Source organism: Monodon monoceros, unplaced genomic scaffold, assembly GCF_005190385.1.
Source record: "Monodon monoceros isolate NGI ecotype Baffin Bay Population unplaced genomic scaffold, NGI_Narwhal_1 Super_Scaffold_20, whole genome shotgun sequence".
In the NCBI taxonomy this organism is placed as follows: domain Eukaryota; kingdom Metazoa; phylum Chordata; class Mammalia; order Artiodactyla; family Monodontidae; genus Monodon; species Monodon monoceros.
This window is the reverse complement of record NW_021703777.1, coordinates 60,905,908-60,931,117: the sequence shown is the minus strand read 5'-3', so window position 1 is coordinate 60,931,117 and position 25,210 is coordinate 60,905,908. Positions and strand designations below refer to the sequence as shown.

Sequence of the window (25,210 nt, the reverse complement as noted above, 5' to 3'; positions counted from 1 at the left end):
CCATTATTAAACTGTAACTCCTGGAAACTGGAGCCTGTTCCACGGCCACAGTGCCAGTGTAGCACCTGACACATAGAAAACATGCACATAGTTAACTGACGAAGGAGTCATTCTTAATTCCTGTTCCTTATGGCAGGGTGATAGGATGCTTTCTTGTACTCATTAAAGTGATTGATGGTTAACATAAAAGTTGCCATCGTTACCTGGACTAATACCTTTCCAGGTCATATGCAACACGAGCTTCTAGATGGGAGAGCACTGCCAACTCTTGATTACTCAACAAATGGAGGGCAGGAGAAGAAAAGACTAACTCAAATGGATGCTGATTTTAAACTACTTTATATTTTTGCTGTGTATGAATTTGTTGGGGCAGATTTCCTTACTAATTATGTTTGGTTCAGGCTAACATTATAACATAAGCAGTTCCTGGGCACTCTTTGCTGGTAGTGATTTGAAGGGAAGGCGTACATGGGGTGGCCTATTAAAAAGTAAACATTTGACACAGGTGTACACAAGGTAGTTAACTAATTGGGCATATTTGAGAGTTGTTGCTATAACAACGGGTGAACTCAAAGGGAATCAAATCTTGCATTCATACAGGGCTTTACAGTTACAAAGAGCCTTCAAATCCATTACCTCATTTCTTTCCCATAACCTTAACCCTTTAATACAGGTCTTGGTAGCTCCATTTTACAGGTGAGGAAATAGACAGGACTGGGAGATTAAGTAATGTGCTCACAATCACACATTTGGTCAATGTATAATCAGGACTCTGACTCTTCTAAGATTAGTGGTTTTAAAATTTTTTTATAATTTTATAAAATTTTATTGTATTTATAGGTTATACCCACCCTTTTCATTCCTAATACCATATGTTCATACCCTTTATTTTAATTTTTATTTTATTATTATTTTTAACTGCAGTCTAATTGACCTACAACACCATGTTAATTCCAGGTATACAACATAGTGATTTGATACAAGATTAGTATTTTTAGAACACTATTGTTATACCTGAAGAGTGTGATTATATAGACTACCTCATATTCCATTTTGGAAGAAGGCAGGGTACAAATTATAAATATATAAAGACAAAGAGGTTCTGGACTAGTTTGGGCGAGAATAGCCGTCATTTTCTCCATACAATCCCCCCAAATTACTCCTACCATTCAGTTGCCGCCTCCATCCTTGATTACCACATCTCTAGGCATCCTTGCAGAAAAAGACAGAAAAAGAGGGAAGAAGGGTAAAAGTACCAGGATGACATTTGGGGGCTGTTCCAGAAGCATTGGCACTACAACTACTATGAGGGTAATGACCAGACTGTGAGCCCCTACTGTGTGTGCTGAGTACCACGCTTGAAGACAACCATGAAAAGTAGGCAATATCGTCCCCACTTTACAGATGACAAAACCGAGGCTCAGAGAAGTAACTTGCCCAAGATCATGCATTTAGTAAGTGGGGGAGTAGGAATTTGAACCTCATGCTCTCAAGCATTTATCTCTGCAATACATATGATTTAAATAAGCATAAAAACATTACAGCAATTAGAAATTCACCATACTTAGACCTGAGGATGAACTGAAGTTCATCTTTATACAATTTATGAAAAATCAAAGTATGCTTGTTTTCTAAGCATTTTTACAGCTCTTACCCACAAACAATTAAAAACCCCACTTGCCTTGTTTGAGTTAATTTCAAATGATCCCTTTCCACGTATTTAAAGCAAATAAGGCATGAACCCTCCAATCTGTTAGCCATCATTTCTGTTAAGGAAACTATTAAGGAGTGAAATATCGTTTCTTTCAAAATGGTCTCTATGAAGATCTTTGGCACCTTTTACATAGGACTTCTTCCCTCTTCCCACTGAATTTTGGGAATGACATATTTTTCTAGAAAGCTCTTTTTTTTTTTTTCCCAGCCATGATCTATTTCATTCCCTGCTTCTCAAAAGTAACTGATTACTGTTCAGTGAAATCTGAGGGGGTCTGTGGACTCTCAAACACTGAGCTTCCAGTCATCCTTTAAATTTGCCTCCAGCAACTGTTTCTGAAGTGTAAAACTAATAACTACTGCCCAGCTATAGCAGACATTGTAGGTAGGCAGACTCTGCCCTAATCTCCACCCTCCTTCTCAGTCTTTCTTGCAGCTAGAGGTAGCCAAGTGACCCATTTTTGGCCAATGAGATAGATGTTTGCTGAGAGTGTACGAGAAACTTTTGCTCACCTGATAAAATGGGACATGCGACAGGCACTGCCCTTTTCCTTGTTCCTTCTAATTGCCTTGAAATTAGGACTCAATGATCTGAAGTACTGCAGCCTCCTTGTGACCATTAGGCATGAAGTCAAAAGCCAACACACAAAGGACAGCAGAGCACAAAGAACAAACCTGGGTCCTCCAAGCTGTTACTGTTGAACTGTTAAACCCACACCAATAGCTGTCTACACCTGGACTCTGTTCTGCAAGCAACTAACCCCCTTCTAAGGGAGCCACTGTAGCCAGGTTTTCTATTACTTGCAGCTGAACATGTTCCTTACTGATAGACCAGCTGTTGCGCTTTTGGGTGATCATTCTTCTTTTCCCCTTCCCCAAATCTAAACATCCTCTTATATGTTGAAGGAACTGGTATAAGAATGGCACTTTCACATCAGGTACAAGCTCACATAACCTAAAAAGTATCTGCAAACTAAAATATAATGCACACTAAATTACACGACTGATTCAGAAAATTGCTGAGAAATGTTCCTTCACCTCTGACTAAGAATTTCTTCAGTCTGAGATAAATGTCACACTTTCATGAGAAACCTACTATTTCCTGCTTTCTTTGGCAGTATCTGAGGTCAAGGCCTTCTAGTTCTTATGATACACTGTTAGTTTTAAGGACCTCTCAGCGGGTCACATTCTCATTCCACAAAGATGAAGCACACGCACATGAATTCACGTGACACAAGGGAAAAAAAAACCCGAAATCTCCCTGAGACTCAGTTTTATTCAAATTGATTAAAAATTTAATTTGCTCTTCACAAAGTTCTCCTTAGGCTCTTCAATGATATAGGTTTTATTTTTTAGAAAACGTGTGAAAGCAGCGATTTATCTCATTACCTTTTCTAACTTACTTTGCACTTCCCTCAGAACACTGAATGGCACACTGGTTATTTCACCGAGCAAAGCTTACAGGTCCTGGCAGTGTGCTTCCTTTGGGAGTTGGACTACCTTAATTAACCAAGTTAATCACAAGCACTTGGGGAATAATTATTTCATGCTATATTAGACAACTGCCACTGCCGAAACCTTGAATTTAGGTTATCTGCTGAAACAACAGCTTTGGATTCTTTCTTTGAAGAAGGATTTTCCATCTTTCTTCAAAAACACATACATGGTTTAACAAAACAAGCACAAGTATATGCATTTCCATACTTTAGTAATAATCAGAGTAACTTAACAATACAGGCGGGACTTCCCTGGTGGCACAGTGGTTAAGAATCCGCCTGCCAATGCAGGGGACACAGGTTCGAGCCCTGGTCCAGGAAGATCCCACATGCCGCGGAGCAACTAAGCCCATGCGCCACAACTACTCAGCTTGCGCTCCAGAGCCCGTGAGCCACAACTGCTGAAGCCCACGTGCCACAACTACTGAAGCCCGCATGCCTAGAGCCGGTGCTCCGCAAGAGAAGCCACCACACTGCAACAAAGAGTAGCCTCCGCTCGCCACAACTAGAGAGACTGCGCGCAGCAACCAAGACCCAACGCAGCCCCCCCCCCCAAAAAAAAACAAAACAAAACACAATACAGGCAATTTAATGGAGACACAAGTTTAGGAATGGCAACTGAAATGCACAGATCAAGAACTGGAATGAAGCATTTATGTTTAACTGGCTCTGAAACTCAATTTTAGCTTCCTGTGGCTTTAAATATGGGCACACGGGTACATGTGTGTGCGCCCATTTACACAACAGCTCACCCAAAATCCTTGCTCCAGCTTCACTGGATTCCCCCTTCATTAGGGCTCTGTTTGGGCATTCAAACTGAATCACGGTTGCCTAATTTATAACGTAGGGATAACACACCACAGGGTTCTGGTGGGGATTAAAAAGGTGATATATGTGTGCATGTACGTGAAAATGCTTATAAACTGTGCTGTGCTATGTCGATTTAAGGTCTTGTTAGTATTCCTCTCTCCCAGTCAAATATGGGAAAAATTCCACCAGAACAATCACATACAGAGTCTCCATTTTATAAATATATTCTCAGCACTGTTTAGTTACTGTCTTAGCTGGAATAACTGCCTTACAAAAGACTTTTGTTGTTGAATGTGCTGGAGGTTAAAGGACTTAAGGAAAAAAGAAACAAGGCTTTGCCAGTCTCTTTAAGGACCCAAGGAAAGCTCCAAGGACACGTGCAGTAAAATGTTGTAAGTAAATTCTTTTCCAGTTTTATGAAGTGGAGCAGGCCACAGGCTCTCACTGAAAAGTGGAGAGTAACAGTGCATCTCACAAACTGAGATGAAACAGGGGTCAAACCATGGTCTTGGTATTATGCACACAACTCATATTTAAAGAGATGCTGAGAATCAATTGTACGTATATTTGGCTGTAGTCAAATAAAGCTGTGAAGGCTATTTTTTTTCTTCTGTGAAAAAAATACCAAAGACAAACCTTCCAAATTTCACAAAGTTTTTACTGTTTACGTCTCATATAGGTGGCTGCCACTGCAACAGACATTTTCAAGCTACTCTAGCAGGGATGCACGTGCTTTGTATAAACCCCAATTCAATGATGTAAGCAGAGTTCTAGCTGATCTGAACTATTCCCGATGCCTGGCAGTCTTGGACGCAAACTAGATGACTGGCAGGGCCCTCGGTTTTTTGGCCAGTTGTTACAAATTTCATAAATGGGAACTGGGCTGAAGGAACAACTCTCAGTGGTCTCTATGCCATCAGAGTGGGGCAGTCACGAGAATAACCCAAGTCTGAAGATAATTAAAAAGTAATTCCAATGGCATATTGAAATGCTTTGCTTTTGGCCTTTTGTTTAAATTATTTTGGAGAGGCTAATTTTTAAACTGGAATCTACCAATGTCAACATGTATCAAAAAATGTTTAAATGTTCACACCTTTGAATCAGTAATTCTAATTTGCAATCTATTCTAAAGAAATAATGCAGAAGAAAGAAGATCTATATGTCCAAAGATGTGAATTTAAAGCTTGTTTTTGACAGAGGAAAACTGGGGTAAATTATGGCTCATTCAAATGCCTATGCAACATTGTAAATATTTATAAAATATTTTAAACACATGGAAAATAGTTACAAATGAAAAACAAGATGTAAAAAATATATGGATAGCACTATCAAAAATGGTTGTATAATACATGCCTAGAAAAACACTAGAATAAAATATAATAAAATATGAACTGGGTAGAATAAAAATATTAATGATTGATTTCAATGAATTCTACAGACTTCTTTAACATTTTTCTTCAATAACAAAGATCTTTATTGAAAATGAAATTAATTCTGGGAATTAACATTCCCAGAACACACAGCTGAAATTAAATGAACAAGGATATGTAAGGCCAGAATTTAAAACCCACTGTGGTTTGTCCGAAAAGCTAAACATCTGACGGATGTTTAGCAGCTGCAAAATATATCCTCCTGGTCTCAGTAGGTCATTGCCTCTGTTTAAAATTTTGCTTTTACACATTGCCAGGGAATTAGGTAGAGCAAAGTGAATTTACTGAGTTTTTTTCTTAGTGTTACCAAAGTATTTAAACACAATCTTAAAGATTCTTTTGGATCAATATTCTATACTTAGTTCAATTCTGAGCAAACAAAAATAAAATTCACTCGTCTCCTCTCCGGAATGGCACTTTGGGCAAAGTAATAGCTAATTCATTTATATACTACACACCTAGCCATAGTTACATTATTTATAAGCTCATAAGTCTATAATTAAATGATGATGTATTCATAGGCCACAAACATGAAGGTACTTTTGTTCATCTTTTCCCTTCCAGTATAAACTGCACAGAATATAAATGCTTCCAATGATAAAGAGTTGAGTTGAGTACATATGTGTGTGTATTCTTTGCTCCTATGCATTCTTATTAACCTGACTTACAAAGGGCTCTTTTATTTTAGTGTAAATGCCACTTCTGCCTTCCCACACTTTACAAACCACCAAATGGACCACAGGTTTGTAGGCTTCTTAGAGAAGGGGCATTATCTTCCTCACCACTGCAAATTTCCTTATTATGGCACCTTGCACAGCATTTACAGAAAGCAGGCACTTGACTGACAGGGAAGTCATTATCATTTTCCACTTCTAATGACAGTGAGGACCAGGTAACCATTGTTTCCCGAGTTAAGTGATGCGTGAACTCATAGGAGCCAGGAGAGAGCCTAACTACTAAGCGTAAACCTGGAGAGGGATGAGAGGCCCGGCTGCAGGCAAGGTGAGGGATGGCACCATGAGCCTGGCTCTGCATTGAGAGAAGGAAGGGCACTCAGGAGACCAGCTGGTGGTAAGGCTGGAGAGAGAAACGGGAGGACCTTCCTGCCGCCCTACAAAGACTTAGTAAAATCTACACTTCTCATGAACACCTTTGGGATGGGAGTCCTGCTTGCAGGTGGGTGCAGGGCAAAAATAAAGACTGATCACGGGGACAGTCAACACAGGGATAGCACATGTGTTTGTTAAACTGGGTCACGAGTCCAAGAATAATCTTCTAAGCACCTGCTTAGCAAGCACCTCCAAGCACCAGAACTACGCAAAGGAGGCATAACCCATACGTGTGCTCTGCTTTCAGAAACCCTGGAAGTTCCCTATTGCTTGTCACTGATCTGACCCTTTCTAACAGTGTTGATCATCATTATTTGTGGGTTCCATATTTGCGAATCCACCTACTTGCTAAAATTGATTGGTAACCCCCAAATCAAATCATCCTTGGACATGCACAGAGTGGCAAAAAACGTGAGGCCCAGCTGAGGTCGAACAAGGCGACACCCCCCTTCTCGTTCCTGGTCTCACACTGTAACCTTGCGGTCTATTTAGTGCCACTGAGAATTCAACAGTGAACACAAAGGATAAAAAGCACTGGGCTCATGGGACTTATGTTCTAGTGACGCGATTGAAAGGTTGGATTGTGCGCGTTTAGGTGAATACTTAAAGTACTGTGGTACTCAAACTTTTATTAATACCAACAAGACCGATGGATGTGGAAATACTTTCATTGCGTCCGATTCAGATTACAGCACTGAAACAGTCAAGGAAGCAGTTAAGCCACCACGCTGCTTGTGTTGTATCGAGTGATCATGTTTTCTAGGTGTACTAGATAGCCTGAAAAGTCATCCTGCTGTAAAACACGAGAAGCTGGATGAACTGAGCAAAAATGGGCCCATCATTACTATAATTATCCCGAGGAAACGATGCACCCCCTAGGTCACATGAAGTCTTTTAAGAACAATGGTTCCGAACCTCGCCTGGACATTAAATCATCTGGGGCGCTTTTAAAAGTCCTGCTGCCCAGATCACAAGCAAGCCAATTAAACCAGAATCTTGGAGCGGCACTCAGGCATCAGCAATTTTATAAAACTCCCTAGGTGATCTGGTGTCCAGCCAAGGTCAAGAACTACTGCTTTAGAAGGCGATAGGGTATATAGTGCATGGAGAGGCAGTAGTCTCAATGTTCTGTCAACTTCACTCAAAATTACCGACGCTGGGGAATCTGCAAAGTTATCCAGCTTCTTAAATCTCTTCTCCACAACCTCATTTCTTCTGCTTTCCCCCCTTATACTGGGAAGTGGATGCTATCACTTTTCAGATGGATGCAAAGAACCAACCTAAGTGGGTACCTTCCTGAGTCTAAATATGCCCGTTTATAGTTAAACATTTGAGTTTTTAAAATGAGTTCCCGCTAAGCTAAGGCTACATATGAAAGCCAAAGAAGAGACACATGAATTGCAAACAAAAGACTTTATTATTTCCATCAATAAGTCTCTAAAAGTCAAGGATAATACCCAATATGTACTTAATGGATACTTATCATACCCTTCCTCTGCCAATCTCTGTGTTTTTGGCTCACATTCCTCTTTGGAGACAATAACTCCATTTTTTTTTTTTTTTTAAATGAACCAAGCAGCAAAACCCCACAACATTTCCTATACATGTAGGGAAGAAATAGACCAGTAATTACTGAATTTGAGTGTCCTGAAAATCCAAAATGTCCTCTATACATAAAAGGTGTTATTAGAAAATACTGTGTGTGACCTGCGCTCGAAGATGGAAATATTCCATGCTGTAAAAGCAAAGTGAATCCTCCGGCAGGTATCCTGTGGGGTTCCCATGTGACTGTGCATTTGGACTCTGGGATCTCTCCCCGATGGAGTAGGACTCCCTGTCCTGGAATCCTTGAAGCGCAAGAACAAGAGCTAGATGGAAGTTTCCAGGGATTTGTTTATAAGAACATTACACTGCTATTTTGTTTGCATAGATCTAAACACAGGTTTCAGATCTAACCTGGAGATACTCTGCATTGGTCAAAGTTAAGACATCAACACGTCACAGTCAAGGCACTTATAAACTAACCCATACCAGGGTTTATGATGCTAATAACAATAAAAACTGAAATGAAAACAGCATTTAATGAGACTTTACTATATGCCAGGTACCAGTGCTTTTCACGTATCTCACTTAAGCTCCCAAGAACCCTAAGTGGCAGACATTATTATTATACTTGATTTGCAAGTAAGAAAACTATGAATCAAGGAGGTTAGAGTCACACAAACAGTTAAGTGGCGGAGAGGAATTTGACTCAGGTGGTCCGAGTCCAAAGTTCACACACTCACCCCTCTGCTGTATTTCCCCACGCATACCAGGCACGTTTTGGTTTCTGGTGACCAGCATAGTCACAAGAGTTGAAGACAAGAGTCAGGCCTGGGGTCAGCCTTGGGGACCTGTTAAGCCCATGGTCACCATGGGATGTGGCCATCTCCCCAACCCTCTGGACTGGACCTGAGAGGGGTCACAGGGTTTGGGGCTGATTACACGGAATGGATTAGGCTCCTAAGACATCTGAAAAAACTGCATCCCAAAGGAGTATCAAGAAGAGAAGGGACAGCCAACTCCTGGCTGATGTGGACCGAGCTGGCTGCCTTATAGGGGCGGCACACCAAGTGTCTGCGTCTTCACTGTCTTGTGGGGGAAGCCAGGAGATGGCTCATGGGTCTGGGGATGGAGTTGAGGAAGCAGATTGAGCAGAGCTCACCGTTTATAAAGTTGCCGGCCAGGCTCTGTAGCTAAAGAAAGGGGTGGGAGGTGGAGAAAGAACGCCACATTTCTTTGCACTCAGTCAGACAGGAAAAAGGGGCAGCGTGTAATGACAGGCCAGGCAGAGCGGGTGAAAAGAAAGAGGCTTCAGATGAGGCGGGGCTCACAACCAGCCCACATCACGACTGGGTCCTGAACAGGCCTGCCCTGGCCCTGACAGTTATCTTCTAGTGCATCAAAGGCTCGGTGGTGTAGAAAGAGCCAAGCTGGATCAGCTTCTGTCTTCTGCTCTGCAGCTCTGATCTGAGACACACCTGAGCAGAGAGCGGCCTCTGGCTCCACAGTCCTGACCTGTCAAAACTCAGCCAGCATCTTCATCTCTGCTCCAGCCTGCCCTCTCCAGCTGGGCTGAGCATCTCTAATAAGCGGCCTCGCTGCACGGATCCCTGGCCTCACCTCCTCTAACTCAGAGCTGCGCCGCTGCCTGAGCACTTCATTCTGGATCACGCGCTCTACGGCTTCCTGAGGGGTGTCCCCCGGAAGCCAGGGCTGCGGTGTAATTGCTGCAGCTGTTATTGAAATTCACTTTTGGATTTCCGTTCCCTGAGCAGAAAGTTCTGAAAGCTCCCAGGGAGAAGGGAGCAGGCTTTGCATCCTGCAGGCTCGGGCTATCCTGACAAATTCCTAAAGCCTCATTTCTGTGTGGTCTCTTTCAAAACCTTCTGAAAGTTCCAGGAGATCTATTTCTTGATAACTTTTTCTCCCTTGCTTGAGGTCGGGCCAGAAGAGAGCGGAGCAGATGTCAGATCTGAAGCTTTCCCAATTCAACCACTTGACCGCCGGCCTGCTAATCTGCCCTAATGTAAATGAAATGCCTTTGAGCTTTTCTCAGAGAAAAAGACAAGATTCCAAAAAAGTGGGAGACATCCCTTCTTCAAGAAAAACAACATGAAAGAACAGGGTGATTGGAGTCAGCTGCATTTCTGCCTGTTAGAATATTAAAGTGTGCTTGTTTTCCTCTTTCTCATAAAGTCACAATGGATTATCTTGAGTTCTCAAACTCCTACATGGATTTTTCCTTCTTCTGCAAGTTGTCACTTGACTGACAAAAATATGCTTCAGTCCCTAAAAATGCAAATTCCCTGAAAAGAGTACTGACCTACAATGAACTACAGCTGAGATGTGGAGTAAATGTTATTATCCCAACTAGGAATATTGATGGCTCCATGCTGGGGGCAGGCCTCAGTCAGCACTCAGGGCTAAAACCTCAGGTGAAAGCACACACTTGAGCATGTTGACAGTTATCTTAGTGATTTTCTCCTATATCCTGCTTGGAGTTATCAGAAAGGCCTGGCCAGTGATCAAACACCACACACAAACGTTATACCCCAAGAGGTCCTGCTTGGGAAAATATCCAGGCCAGCTGCCCCCAGCATACTGGATCTTTAAGAGCCTCTTGGTTGCAATTAAAGACACTGGCTCTCCGACTTCCAATCTGGCCCTGGAAGGGCTGACTCTAGACTGGGCTCAGGGATCTGTACAAAGGCGCCCCAGAGGCACTCATTCATTGAAGACATACCATCTTTTGCTGAATATATTATGACATTTATTACAAGGTGTACCACATTACCACAAAAAGCCAATTAAACTATGATATCAACTCTGTTATCATATAGAATTTCTCTTTTATGCTATCGAAAGAGCTCTTCTAGAGCAGTTTAGACGGGAATGTATCACATATCCCCCTTGTCGATTCATCAAAAGGCAAACAGAAGATAAATTCATTAAGCTCTTCCTAATGCTTTTTCACACCCAAGAGTTTGACTTTGTGAATCACTTTTGTTTTAAGCTGTTAATTTTGAAATAATTTTAGGTTTACAGAAGAGAAAGACAGTATGTACACAGAGCCGATGCCACTGGGTCTACATGCCACACTGTGAACAGCAAGGCTGTAGCAGAATTCCTAGATTTATGTACCAGAACTGCTAGTTACTGGCTGTGTGATGACTGACCTTCAGTTCCTTATTTGGAAACTGGGATAATCATTCCCCTTATCTTCCAAGGCTGTTGTGAGGTTTTGAAGGAAACATCCACAGAAACCCTAAGTGCTACACAAACATCAGTTATCATTAACACACCCTACAAGGCACTATGTAGAGTTCTGGTCCCAAAGGAGTTTACAGGCTAGTCAATAACGGTTCTTTACATTTATTTGGTGCTGCACAGTTTCACAGTGACTTCATATCCATTCTATAATCTGACCTTCGCAATGATCCTGTGAAGCAGGTAGACTACACTGTGCCTTCATTTATTATACATGTTATCCTGAGGTTTGGAGGGGGTTCCTTTCTCATAGTGGTAAACTCTACTTTGAGCATGTTGGCTTGTCCTTGGCCTTGCCAACACTCTTACTGTAAGTAACTTCAGACCATGTGAACGGGGGCTTTGTCAACAGTGGGTTACTAGGTCTGTCTAACCTGGTCTGAACCTTTCTTACTTTTCAGACACCAAACTTTGCAACCTGGACCTGCTTTGGGGCCCAGGCGATTTCATGGATGCCTCCTCTCTCTGGGAACCCACTGCTTGGTGGAGGCCCTGAAGGGGTGGGGTTCTTGCTAGCTCCAGCTGTTTCTAATTAACCTCACCCTGCTTTCCTCCTAGGATGGTTAAGTCAATTCAACAGATTAGCATTTTCAAAGGCACCAGATCACTTGCCATTAAACCAGCTTGGGATAAAACAGAATTCAACCATTTTACACATTAATTTTCAGTCAAGGATAAAACACCCCTCCCTCCATTATCAACCTGTTTTGTTTTTTTTTTTCTCCTGACCTCAATTTCCCTTGGAGACTTCATGGGGGTAGTGGGATACTGGTGGGGTGATGGTCTATGATCAACCTGAAAAATCCACACAAGTCAGGCTTGGCAAAGCTTTCCTTAGAGATTTCTATAGTCCCTCCCGCTCGCCTACCCACCTCATAAAGAGTAAAGGACTCACTGGGAAATCTTTAAAATTTCCTAAAGTAACTAGACTCATTCATTTACATATTCCTAAGTCTGCTTCCATCTCAAAGCTTTTTAACAGTGCCACTCCCGGATCTGAACTACAAAAAACGTTAGTCATATGTTCCCTGGCTTAAAAATTCTTTTGACAATAATTCACGTTTTTTTTTGTTTTTTTTTTCAAACAGTTGCTAAAAACAAGATGTTATTTATCTTACAATTAAAAACACAGATGAGGTGAGATCATTTGGGGGGTAGCTTGAGGTAAAGGAAGCACCATAATCTTATCCACTGTGGGGAGGAATTTAGAATGAGGGAAGGCTGGCTGGCCTTGGACCCTATCCAAGGGAGTTCTGTCACTAAACTACCCAAAAGAGAGCCTTATAAGGCAGTTTCTTCTAGAAGGCAAGTCTGTAATAAACCCTGAGGGCAGGCTCTAGAGAAAGATGGAAATCGTATCTAAGGGCATCAAATAAATGCCTTCTCAGCTCAATCACTCCAGGAGCGTAGGTCTAGAGTGCAAAAGCTCTTAAAAGTTATAACATCCTCTCCCAGACACTTCCCCTCCTCCCTTACGAAGCTGAGAGGTAACCTAAAAGGGAATCTTGGAAACAGAATTCTCCTGACTCCCACATAGCACTTACAGTATCCAACAGCTTTTATGGCAAGTTCTTCCTGGTGTGCAATTTAAATGTGCCTTGTGGCTATTTAATTGCAGCCTGTTAATTCCTCTCCCGAAGAGCTGTAGAACAGTAGGTCAGGCACCTTCCATTTAATTCCCAAACCACGAAGAAACATTAACTTGTTCTTTCGATTACATTCCTTTAAAAGAATCTTGTGTGTGTGTGTGTGTGTGTTTGAAACTCTTGTATTTTACTTTATTTTTTTTAACATCTTTATTGGAGTATAATTGCTTCACAATGGTGTGTTAGTTTCTGCTGTATAACAAAGTGAATCAGCTATACATATACATATATCCCCGTATCTCTTCCTCTTGCATCTCCCTCCCTCCTACCCTCCCCATCCCACCGCTCTAGGTGGTTACAAAGCACCCAAGCTGATCTCCCTGTGCTATGCGGCTGCTTCCCACTAGCTATCTATTTTACGTTTGGTAGTGTGTATATGTCCATGCCACTGTCTCACTTTGTCCCAGCTTACCCTTCCCCCTCCCCGTATCCTCAAGTCCATTCTCTAGACTTTTAGAAGAATCTTAAGGCAACCTATGGAATAGAAGAAAATATTTGCAAATGATGCAACCAACAAGGGCTTAATTTCCAAAATATACAAACACCTCACACAACTCAAACAAAAAAACCCAAACAACTCAGTCGAAAAATGGGCAGAAGACCTAAATAGACCTTTCTCCAAAGAAGACATACAGATGGCCAAGAGGCACGTGAAAAGATGCTCAACATCACTAATTATTAGAGAAATGCAAATCAAAACTACAATGAGGTATCACCTCACACTAGTCAGAATGGCCATGGTTAAAAAGTCTATAAATAAAAAATGCTGGAGAGGGTGTGGAGAAAAGGGAACCCTCTTGCACTGTTGGTGGGAATGTAAATTGATAGAGCCACTATGGAGAACATACAGAGGTTCCTCAGAAAACTAAAAATAGAATTACCGTATGACCCAGCAATCCCACTCCTGGCCATTCATCCAGACAAAACTCTAATTCAAAAAGATACAAGCACCACTATGTTCATAGCAGCACCATTCACAATAGCCAAGACATGGAAACAACCTAAATGTCCATCAACAAATGAATGGATGAAGAAGATGTGGTACATATATACAATGGAATACTACTTGGCCATAAAAAAGAACAAAATAATGCCATTTGCAGCAACATGGATGCAACTAGAGATTATCATACTAAGTGAAGTCAGAAAGAGAAAGACAAATACCCTATGATATCCACTTATATGTGGTATCTAAAATATGACACAAATGAACCTATCTATAAAACAGACTCACAGACATAGAGAACAGACTTGTGGTTGCCAAGGTGGGGGGAGGGGAGGGGAGGGGAGGGATGGACCGGGAGTTTGGGGTTAGTTGATGCAAACTATTACATATAGAATGGATAAACAACAAGGTCCTACTGCATAGCACAGGGAACTATATTCAACATCATGACATAAACCATAATAGAATACAAAAAAGAATGTATATATATGTATAACTGAGTCACTTTGCCATACAGCAGAAATTAACACATTGTAAATCAACTGTACTTCAATAAAAAAATAATTAAAAAAAAGAATCTTAAGTCCTTTAAGACCTTCTTCAAGGCTGCCTATTTTATTTTCTAAAGCCTCTTCTAAAGCCTCTAAAGCCTCTTCTAAAGCCTCTAAAGCCTCTTCAGGTTTTCAATTCTTTCCTAAGATGCAGTGATTAAAACTGGGTAAAGGGATAAGAACGAACCAACAACTCACTCAACTTTCTGGAACTTTCTGTCTGAAAAAGGGCAACTGAAGCCAGAAAAATATTTTAAAGCATTTCTATTGGGCTGGGGTAGACTCTCTGAGATGTGACTTTTTCTGATTCTGATCTAAAAGCGAGGTAAGTCAATGTCAGATGTATTCCCTGGTCTACACATCAGACAGGCAGAAGATGCAAGGAGAAAAGAGGGCAGACAGGCAGCAGAGCCCACTGCCTGCATTTCCAATGAGAAGGCATTTTGAGAGGAGTCCTGTGTTTAATCAACAAAATATTAGGAAGTGTCCAACCATTAGCCAGCCACTGTGTTTATGAAGAATAATCAAGATGGAGTCCCTCTTCTAGGATGCTCCCAGTCTAGTGGGGAAGACAGACATTCAAAGAGCTCTTTGGAGTCAGTGGAAGATGCTGTACTAACTAGAAGAGTTCTTTCTCTCCTCAGGAGCTCTGTTCCCTTTGCTGAAATCCTCACGAGGGTCCTTGGCATGGCTTGGCCCACCTCACTTAATACTGCTCAACCATCCCTAAGTCTCTATCCTATTGCCCTGGTGTACATTCTTTACAGCACATACTACTACATGAAAATATCTGTTTACTTGTTTCTGTCTAAAGCTTATGGTAAACGCCACAAGAGAGGGATCTTGTCTATCTTATTCAAGTCTGCTTACCCCGAGAACAGAAGCGTGCCTGGCAAATTCATATATTCATTCATTCATTCAACATATATTCAAAGCATCTACTAGTGCCAGGCACTGATCTCGGCCCTTGAGGACAGAACAGGGAGCAAAAATTCCCTTCCCTCATGGAACTTACTTTCAAGTTGAATAATGACAACAGTAAACATTCACTGAGTGCTTTCTATGGATTATCTTATTGAATCCTCACAACAATTCTATGAGATAGGTATGATTATAATCGTTATAGGTGAGTAACCAAGGCCCAGAGAGGTCAAGGAACATGCTCAAAGCTCAGTAAGTGGCAGGGTTAAGATTTACACTCAGGGAGTCTGGTTCTAGAGTTCTGCATCTTAACTATTCTGCTAGAATGTCTCTTGTTCACATATACATAGTACATGTGCAATAAATATTGTTTAAAAAATTGCTAGAGGGCAGAGAAGCTGAATAGGTATTTTTCCAAAGAAGACATACAGATGGCCAATAGGCACATGAAAAGATGGTCAACATCACTAATTATTAGGGAAATGCAAATCAAAACCACAATGAGCTATTACCTCAAACCTGTGTCAGAACAGCTATTATCAGAAGAGGATGTGGAGAAAAGGGAACCTTTGTACACTGTTGGTGGGAACGTATATTGGTGCAACCACTATGGAAAACAGTACGGATATTCCTCAAAAAATTAAGAATAGAACTACCATACAATTCTACTATCCCACTTCTGGCTATTTACCTAAAGAATAAGAAAACACTAATTTGAAAAGAAATACACACCTTATGTTCATCACAGCATTATTTACAACAGCCAAGATATGGAAACAATGTTAAGTGCCCATCCATGCATGAATGGATAAAGATGTGGTACATATACACAATGGAATACCACTCAGCCATAAAAAAGGTGAAATCTTGTCATTGGCAACAACATGGATGGACCTTGAGGGTATTGTGCTAAGTAAAGTAAGTCAGACGGAGAAGGATAAATATTGTATGATTTCACTCATATGTGGAATCTAAAATAAATAAAACCCTAAAATAAATAAACAAAGCAAACAAAAATAAACATGTAGATATAGAGAACACAGCAGTGGTTACCAGAGGGGGTAGGGTGGGGGAGATGGCAAAATGGGTAAAGGGGGTCAACTGTATGGTGACAGATGGAAACGAAATTTTTGGTGGTGAGCACCCTGTTGGGTATACAGAAGTAGAAACATAATATTGTATACGTGAAACTTATCTAATGTTATAAATTAACGTTACGCCAATAAAAAATTTTTAAAAGTAACACCCTCCACCCCCCCCCCCACAAAATGTATAAACAGAATCAGAACATAAAAAAGTCTGGGGTCTTCCCTGCTGGCGCAGTGGTTGAGAGTCCGCCTGCCGATGCAGGGGACACGGGTTTGTGCCCCAGTCCGGGAAGATCCCACATGCCGCGGAGCGGCTGGGCCCGTGAGCCATGGCCGCTGAGCCTGCGCGTCCGGAGCCTGTGCTCCGCAATGGGAGAGGCCACAACAGTGAGAGGCCCGTGTACCGCAAAAAAAAAAAAAAAAAAAAAGCCTGGAAGCCTACACAGAGCTGCAAAAGGACAAAGACATCATTATGGGGGGTGGGGAGGGGAAAGACAAGGGGTTTCACAAAGAAAGTGACACCAGCTGATCCTTGAAGGCTAAGAGTTCAAAGGGTGGAAAGATAAGTGAGGGTGTGATTATAAACAACAGCAAAGAGCAAACAATTACGGTGGCCGGACCACAAAGGGAGTTGGACAGAAGAGGCCAAAATAAGAGTTATTGTGAAGTGCTAGGTAGTTTTTTAACTTGCTACTAAAGGTACTAGCAAGGAAGACCCTTAAGAGTGAATTCTGATTCCACAAATAAAAATTAATTCTAAGGAAGAAGAGGGGATGGGACCCAAAGGAAACAAGGGATTGCCAAGGAGCTCAGATATAACGGACCATGAACAAAAGGAGTAACCAAGAACCGGAATAAAGGAGCACCATGTTCTCTTCTAACTGTGAGATTTTATTACACATCTTGGTGTCTCTATTAACTTTTTATTAAACTGAATTTTCAAATATCCTCTTCCAGTTTCGCATGACTTCAGGGACCTCAATAAGATCTAATGGCACTAAATTAATGATAACAGTTTTAGATTTGAGATTATTATGTCACTACCTTTTAGATCGATTTTTTTTTAGAAAGATGGCTTTGCCTCTTATCACAGAGGCACAGAAAACAAGCAGACCAAGGTCTCTCCACAGAAGGTGGGTAAGTGTTGACCTCAGAAAAGAAGGGACTGGGAAAAGATTCAGAGTGGCTCCAGGGCAAGCACTCTGGGAGGCAGGTTTGTAACTTGCATGGATACCTTGTTAATCAACAAGACCAGACCTGTTTTGTGCATCCTCAGCTGTAAAGCATCTTAGCACAGTGCTGACACCTGACAGATGCTCAGTAAATGCGGGTTAAATGAGACCAATCACCGGAAGGAATGATGCCCCCTCCCTCTCAATACTTGAGGAAGCATAAAGTTTCTTCCGCGGGTAGAAGAAGAACCCTTTCTAGGCTGGAAGAACCTAGAAAATGCATTTCCTATTCTTTGCAAAGCCCCAATACTAAATGGTACAGGAGTTAATGGCACTCTGATGGGTTTGCTTCTATAATTGTTAAAACACTTCCAGGAGTCAGGAGAAATATATTAGGAGATCTGGCTTTATCCCCATTTATCTCTGCTGTGGAAAAGTACTCTGGTGGACCTCACATTCTTTTCTGCTCTCCCTGGCATTCTTCTATAAATGGCCCGAGGCACTAGACCCCTTATCTCTAAATTTAGGTTGGGAAGAAAGGTTAATTTATGACAAGGTTTCCAGTTTTAGATGCTATTTCTCTTAACATTTTCCCCAAACATAAAGAAAAACTAGGTCTGTACCCTCCTGAGGTTTGCACTCTAGAGATGCTGAGGATCTGGTTTTCATGATAATGAGGTTATATGACTAGTTCTATATGACTATCAGTCTCAATATTTTATAATTGCACTCTGTGAGGGTTTAGAGATGTAAATAGCACGAGAGAAGATGGATAAAACTAGCTACAGGCTAGAATTGACAATAATACTTAAATAATCACCAAGCTATCCTTCTGCTCTGATAAGGCAAGTTCCAGTGATTTGGAAAGACTGGGGAAAAATTCCCCTTGGAATGTGTAAGAAAAATGTCAATATTTGGAATGAATTCTTAAGGTATGCTCATTTCTCTTTTCATGGTGTGACTGATAAATTAGACCCAAAGGGCTGTTTCTGTGGGGAAAGTGTGTGATTATTTTGGATTGTGATTTAAGTTTAAGGTGATGATAATATAGTTAACAGTAAGCTGGTTACACGATTTAAGGCTTTCAATAGTGAACTCTGAAATCAGTGGCAGATGACCTATTAGCCATGTGGACTTCTGGGAAAAACTAAAAAAAAAAAAGAATTACTTGGAAAGCTTGGAGAACTGTGTTAAAGAAGCAACTGCTTCTGTCATTTCAGGAGAATTGCCTCTTCTCTCCCTTTTTCCTACCTTGGCTGGGACCAGGAGAGAGACTGCCAAGGTTGCATTTCTAACCTTCCCTTGAAACTACTGCCTAAGCAGACATTAGAATTAAAAGCTCTTTTTTTTTTTTTCTTTTTTGCAAGTCCAGACTCTATTTTCCCCTTTCATTTATGGCAAGCTTGGACTTGTTTGGAATAAAATAAACGATCAAACATAACCTCAAAGGCATTCCTGCTGAACAGTGCATCCTGGGGACAAATTACACAAGAAAGGAAAAAGAAAAACAAAATGGTCATAAGGTTCACAACACAAACGACATCATAAAAACATCCTTCAAAGAGTTTGTATTTTTTCGCCCACAAATAATTAGCTAGTTAGATTACTGTTTGAGAATCTGTAACTTCCAGTAAGTGAATTATTTTCCTTAATATTAAGAAACCATGAAATCCAATTTTTAAAATTCTTACAATCTAACCAATCAAACATGGGACAAACAACTTCTCTCTGAAAGTCCTTATACTGTATTTCATCGTCAAACGCCTTTCTCCTATCTCTTGACTTCATCTCTATACACTCAAGCCAAGAAAGAATGGAGAGAAAATGACATTTTTGGGTTCCTAGAAGAGTGGGGGCAGCTTTTGCGAATCAACTTGCCGGCTGTTAGCATGAGCTGGGTGAGCTTTGGAGACGGGAGAATCTGTGGTATCTGGAAATCTTTTCTATACATACACTCGCCCTGCAAGCCCTCACTTTCTTGGTGCACGCATCAATCTCTCAAAACCACCAAAAGAAGAGAAGGGGAGGCGTCGCCCATCCCTCCCGGCATCACGCGGCTGCCAACTCCCCCCTCCCCGAGTCTGCCCGGATGCCCACGGGAGAAGCCGCGGGAACCAGCCAGGTGCGCCGGCCGCGGACGCCCTGTCGGCTCTTCCCCGCAAGGGGGCGCCTGGTTCTCCCCGCCCGGCGGGGCGGGGTCGGAGTCGGAGGGGAAAGCGCACATGCCCACCTTGCTCGCAGGTGCCCTTGCTGACCTGGGTGATAGCCTTCTCCCCGCGGCTCTCGGCCTTCAGGCTGGCGGCGCGCAGCTGGCAGCCGCTGGGGTAGGTGATACCGTTGCTGCCGCACACCGGGTAGCGGCTCTTGCACACGCACACGCCGCTCACCTCCGGGCCGCCGGCTGCTGCCCCGGCTTTACCCTTCCGCCTCTTGCGGCTCTTCACGCACTCCATCCCCGGTGCGCAGTGCCCCCTGCCGGCGCCGCTGCCCCCGCACGGCTCGCCCTCGCCGCGGGCGCACACCGGGCAGCAGCCGCACGCGTCGCGGGTCTCGCCCAGCTGGCAGCCCCGCGGGGGCAGGGGCGGGCAGGCGGCCGGCTCGCAGGGGCCGCAGGCGTCCGAAGAGGAGGAAGAGGAGAGGGGCAGAAGCAGGAGCAGCAGCCCGGCTGCACCGAGGAGCAGGGCGGACAGCGGCGGCCGCTCCATGGCAGGGAGCGTTGGCGGCGGCGGGAGCGCGAGTAAGGCGCGTCTCGCCGGCCAGCGCTTTAAATCCGGCGCCCCGCCCGGCCGGGCCGCGGGAACCACACCCCCCGGGCGGCTAGAGCTTGGCCGCCTCTTCCGCACCGCCCCTCCCGGGACGGAGGGGCTCGAGCGCGCCCCTGCTGGCGGGGCATACGCTGGGCCCGGGGACGCTCCGTCTCACGCCTCTTCGCTTTTGGTTTTGGCTCTGAGCGCACCCCGCCGGCTGCTGCTCAGCCCCCTGCTCCCGAGGGCTGCACCCCGTCCTTTGGGGCTCTCCCGCAGTGAAGACAGTTCCCTCCCCTCTGGTCCCTCTACTCTCGCAGTCCGGGCATTCATACTTATTAACAACAGCTTTGAGATGACCCCATGTGTAATCCATTATATTCTCCGTGAGTCTGGGAGACCTGAGTGTTGATTGCTCTGCGGTTTGGGAAGCTCTTTTAAGAACAATTAGTTTTTCAAACCCCGCTTGGGGATTTTGTGTCCCCGTTGGCCACAGGCCCGGTGTGGTCTTAGGTGCCAAGCTAAAAGGACAAACCGTTGCCAACCACTCCTGTTCTCAGCACCTCATGACTGCTTCCTTATGCCAAGTTTTAAGTCTGAGTACTGGAACCCATGCGAGAACAAGTCACGTCTTCAGTTTATAATATGTGGTGCTGGACCTCCATCAAACCTCTCCGGAGAACTGAGCACAGCTAGGGGTGCCACTGAGGCCCCTAAAGCACCCCAGTTTTCACCAGTCATTCCGTGAGGTTTTTGATATAAACGACTGACAATTCCTCCTCAGTCTTTCTCAAAAGTGCTCTGCAAGCTCAACTTCAAAGCTTTTTTCCCAAGAAAAAGGGCTCTTCAAATTCCTCTTATCCAGACTTTTGTTTCCATGTTTATTAGATACACAACACTGCAGTGTGCGTCATTCTGCACGTCACATCTGAGTTCTTTTTTCTTAGCACAAATCCAAGGATGTATAGGATTGCTAACTCAAAGTGTGCGGTTCACTATGCCACCAGCAATGTATAGATGTCACTCTCACCAGTCTTCCTGGGATAATCATTGTAAACTTTTCTGAAAATTAGATAGTCACAAAACTCAGAGAATAAAAAACCAAGCACCCTCCTAACCAGAAAACCTAGCACCTATTCTTTGGCCTCTCCTTAGCATATTCTAGAAAAGTGACACTTTTTTTTTAAAGGTCATGTGTTGTCATGACAATTGTTTATAAAACAATGAAAAGTCTTTGGAGCAGACTTTTTCTAAGTATTCTTGCCTTTGTCCCTCAGTAATAGAGTTTACATGACCCAGTCTACAGTCCCAAACTAAAACAAATGCAGAGAGGGCACTCTGATATTGCCTGTTCTATCTCAATTTTATTAATTCACTGGTCAAGGTCCACTAAGTTGGTTTCATGACCTGTTATAACTGTTGTAGTTTTAGGATCTCCAGAACCTGAGACAAGTATTCCAGTGCAAGTAGTTTACCTGAGAGGCCATGTCAGGACATACCAACTGGGGCGGGGGGCGGGCAGAGGCGGTAGGGAGTGAGCCGGAGGGGAAGACAGCCAATAAAGATGCTTATCAAGTCAGCTCTGGGCAGGGTGGGCTCTGTAGCCAGATGAAGCCCCCTCAGGCTCTGCAAAGTTTTGTGTATGGGAGGGTTGGGGGAGTAGGGGGCAGGCACTGCACCACCAAGGGCTGTATACCACCGTGTTTTTCAAACCCTGCGTCGGAGCCAGCAGTAAGAAGGCAAATACGAGGCACAGTAGAATCCCTTTGGCGGCGTGGGGAGACGCTTATTGCCCAGCAAGCAGAAGAGCAAGTAGGGTTTTTAAGCACTGGAGGGGGTGCCTGGGCTTTGTGTGATGACACCAATCTGGAGGACTTGAAAATAAGAAGAGATGTGGTTATTCAGAAGAAGGAGAAAAGGCAGGAAAATGGGGCCTTTACAAAGAAACTTGACAACCCCTGCCTTCCAAGAAAGAAGATATTGTCACCCATTCAGCTTCAGTTCTGGTGAGACGAAGAGCCTAGATCTGGAGACAGGATATGTTATCTGCAAATAGAGAGCATTTTACTTCTTCCTGTTTAAGCTAGATGACCTATATTTCTTTTTCTTGCCTAATTGCCCTGGTTAGAACCTCTAGTATAACGTGGAATAGATTGGTGAGAGTGAGCTTCCTTGCCTTATTACTGACCTTAGAGGGAAAGCTTTCAGTCTTTCACCATTAAGATGTTAGCTGTGGGTTTTCCATAGATGGTCTTATTACACTGAGGAAATTGCTTTCTATTTCCAGTTTGTTGAGTGCTTTTATCATGAAGAGGTATTGCATTTTGTCAAATGTCTTTTTTTGCATCTACTGAGATGATCAATAAAGTTGTATTTTATTTTATTGATTTTTGAATGTTAAACCAAGCTAGCATTCCTGGATTAAATCCCACTTGTTATATAGTGATGTATAATCCTTTTAAATATGTTTCTGGATGTGATTTGCTAATATTTTGCTGAGGATTTTTGCATCTATATTCATAAGAGATATTGGATTGTAATTTTCTTGTGATGTCTTTGATTTTGGTATCAGGGTAATAGTGGGTTCATAGGATAAGTTAGAAGTGTTTTCTTATCTTCTGCTTTTTTGGAAGAGTTTGTGAAGAACTGGTATAATTCTTCTTTAAATGTTTAGTAAAATTCAGTGAAGCCATCTGGACCTGGGTTTTTCTTCATGGGAAGTGTTTGGCTATTAACTCAATCTCTTTACTTATTATAGGTCTGTATGAGTTTGCTAGGGCTACCATAACAAAATACCACAGACTGTGTGGTTTAAACAACAGAAATTTATTTTCTCACAGTTCTGGAGGCTGGAAGTCTAAGATCAAGGTGCCAGCAGGGTTGTTTTCCTCTGAGAGTCATAAGGGCAAGATCCTCCCCACAAGGTGCCACCCACAAAATACCAAGAACCCTCCTCCCTTCACTAAATAAGACTGCTGCTTTACCAGTTGTAGCTTTACATTGCTCAAGTCTGCCTTTCTTATAGATAAGATTTATTGAGATACTCAGTCACAGAATTCTGCCCATTTAGAGCAAGCTCCTGATTCCTTAGACCTTTGCCAAAATTACTCAACCAAAGCCCAAATCCCATAATAATTTCATAACTTCCTCTTACTGAGACCCCCAACAGTTCCATATGGAGTCCATTCTCTCTTGCTAAGATGGGTAATAAACCCAACTTATTTGACTACGGGTATGTTCCTGGAGGTCTTTAGATGAAGGGCAATGACACATGAGAGATTTCCTTTCAGCTCCTTCTCTTCTATCCTACTTCAGCTCAAAATTCTCCTGCCCGAACCCATAGTACACTCCAATAACCTTCGCTGATGGGTCCTTGTACCTGGCAAGCATCCTTCTTGGTGGGGCATCTTCAAGACTTCTCTGGCCAGCAAACTTCAGTGGCGTTTGTAGGAAACCCATGGTGCCGTGCAGTCTACACTGCTGTGTCCCTCTGTGCCCATCCTTCCCAGCAGTTAGATGGCTCCCTGGAAAATGGAATGTTTGTCTCCCTTTATTGCAATCGTCACAAATATGTTGGCTTCTCCCCCTTTACTTGGCTTCTTTGGGTGGGGGGGACAGGCATGGAAGGGGAGGAGAAACCCCATGCATCCTCCACTAGGCTCTTATCCCCAACCTCCTTATATAGAGAGTGGGTTAGTGTGCCTGGTGGGGTTGATTGAGGTAGGGCCATTTAGGAAAATTTGAGGAACATTCTGCTCCAGTTCTTGGTGGCTCTTTTTCAGAATGTGGGGACACATAGCACCTGTAGTTTTGGGTTATGGATGCTAGTACCATTTTCAGGCAAGGGAAAAATTGTTCTATTCAATAGTCCGTTACAGTAATTATCTATCATCTTTATCATCATCTCATTCTTTCCCCTCTCCCTCCTCCTTCATCATCACCGGTAGGTAGATTGTCAGGTGGTGGGATGGGATGTGGATGACCCTCCCAGCCTAGATAAACAGCATGTAAAAAGGAATGAAGCCAGTGGAAACCATTTTGGCACATTCCAGCAACCAGTAAAAGTCCAGCACAGCTGAAGCAAGGTGTGTATGGGGGGAAAAGGGGGGAAATGAGTCTGGAGAGAGGGCAGATGTCAGATAACCAAGGGTTTTGCAAATCATGCCCAGGACTTTGGACTGGAACAGTCCAAACAGTGAGCTGTTGAAGGATGCTGGGGAGAGGCAAGATCAGGTTTTCAATGTAGGAAGGTCAATACAGAGGAGAGAAATGCATTCAGATGGAAATGGACTTGAGAAGTAATGTAATTTTCACAGTGCAGAGGCGACCTGAAGCCTATGCAGTGCCTTCATATGAGAAACTATCAAACTCTTAGAGGAAAACATAGGCAGAACACTCTATGACATAGATCACAGCAAGATCCTTTCTGACCCACCTCCTAGAGAAATGGAAATAAAACCAAAAATAAACAAATGGGACCTAATGAAACTTAAAAAGCTTTTGCACAGCAAAGGAAACCATAAATAAGACCAAAAGACAACCCTCAGAATGGGAGAAAATATTTGCAAATGAAACAGCAGACAAAGGATTAATCTCCAAAATTTACAAGCAGCTCATGCAGCTCAATAACAAACAAACAAACAAAAAACCCAATCCAAAAATCGGCAGAGGACCTAAATAGACATTTCTCCAAAGAAGATATACAGATTGCCAACAAACACATGAAAGAATGCTCAACATCATTAATCATTAGAGAAATGCAAATCAAAACTACA

The 25,210-nt window shown here is 42.8% G+C and overlaps 1 protein-coding gene across 1 annotated transcript in view; it reads right to left on the bottom strand.

Moving 5' to 3' along the window:
- Window positions 1–20,442, bottom strand: part of IGFBP7 (insulin like growth factor binding protein 7) — a 75,360-nt gene extending 54,918 nt beyond the window's left edge. Inside the window, exon 1 of the mRNA XM_029235217.1 lies at window positions 19,922–20,442. Within this exon, the coding sequence (XP_029091050.1) occupies window positions 19,922–20,396 (475 nt within the window). The 5' untranslated portion in view covers window positions 20,397–20,442. The remainder of the gene's footprint in view (window positions 1–19,921) is intronic.
- Window positions 20,443–25,210: the final 4,768 nt, after the last annotated feature.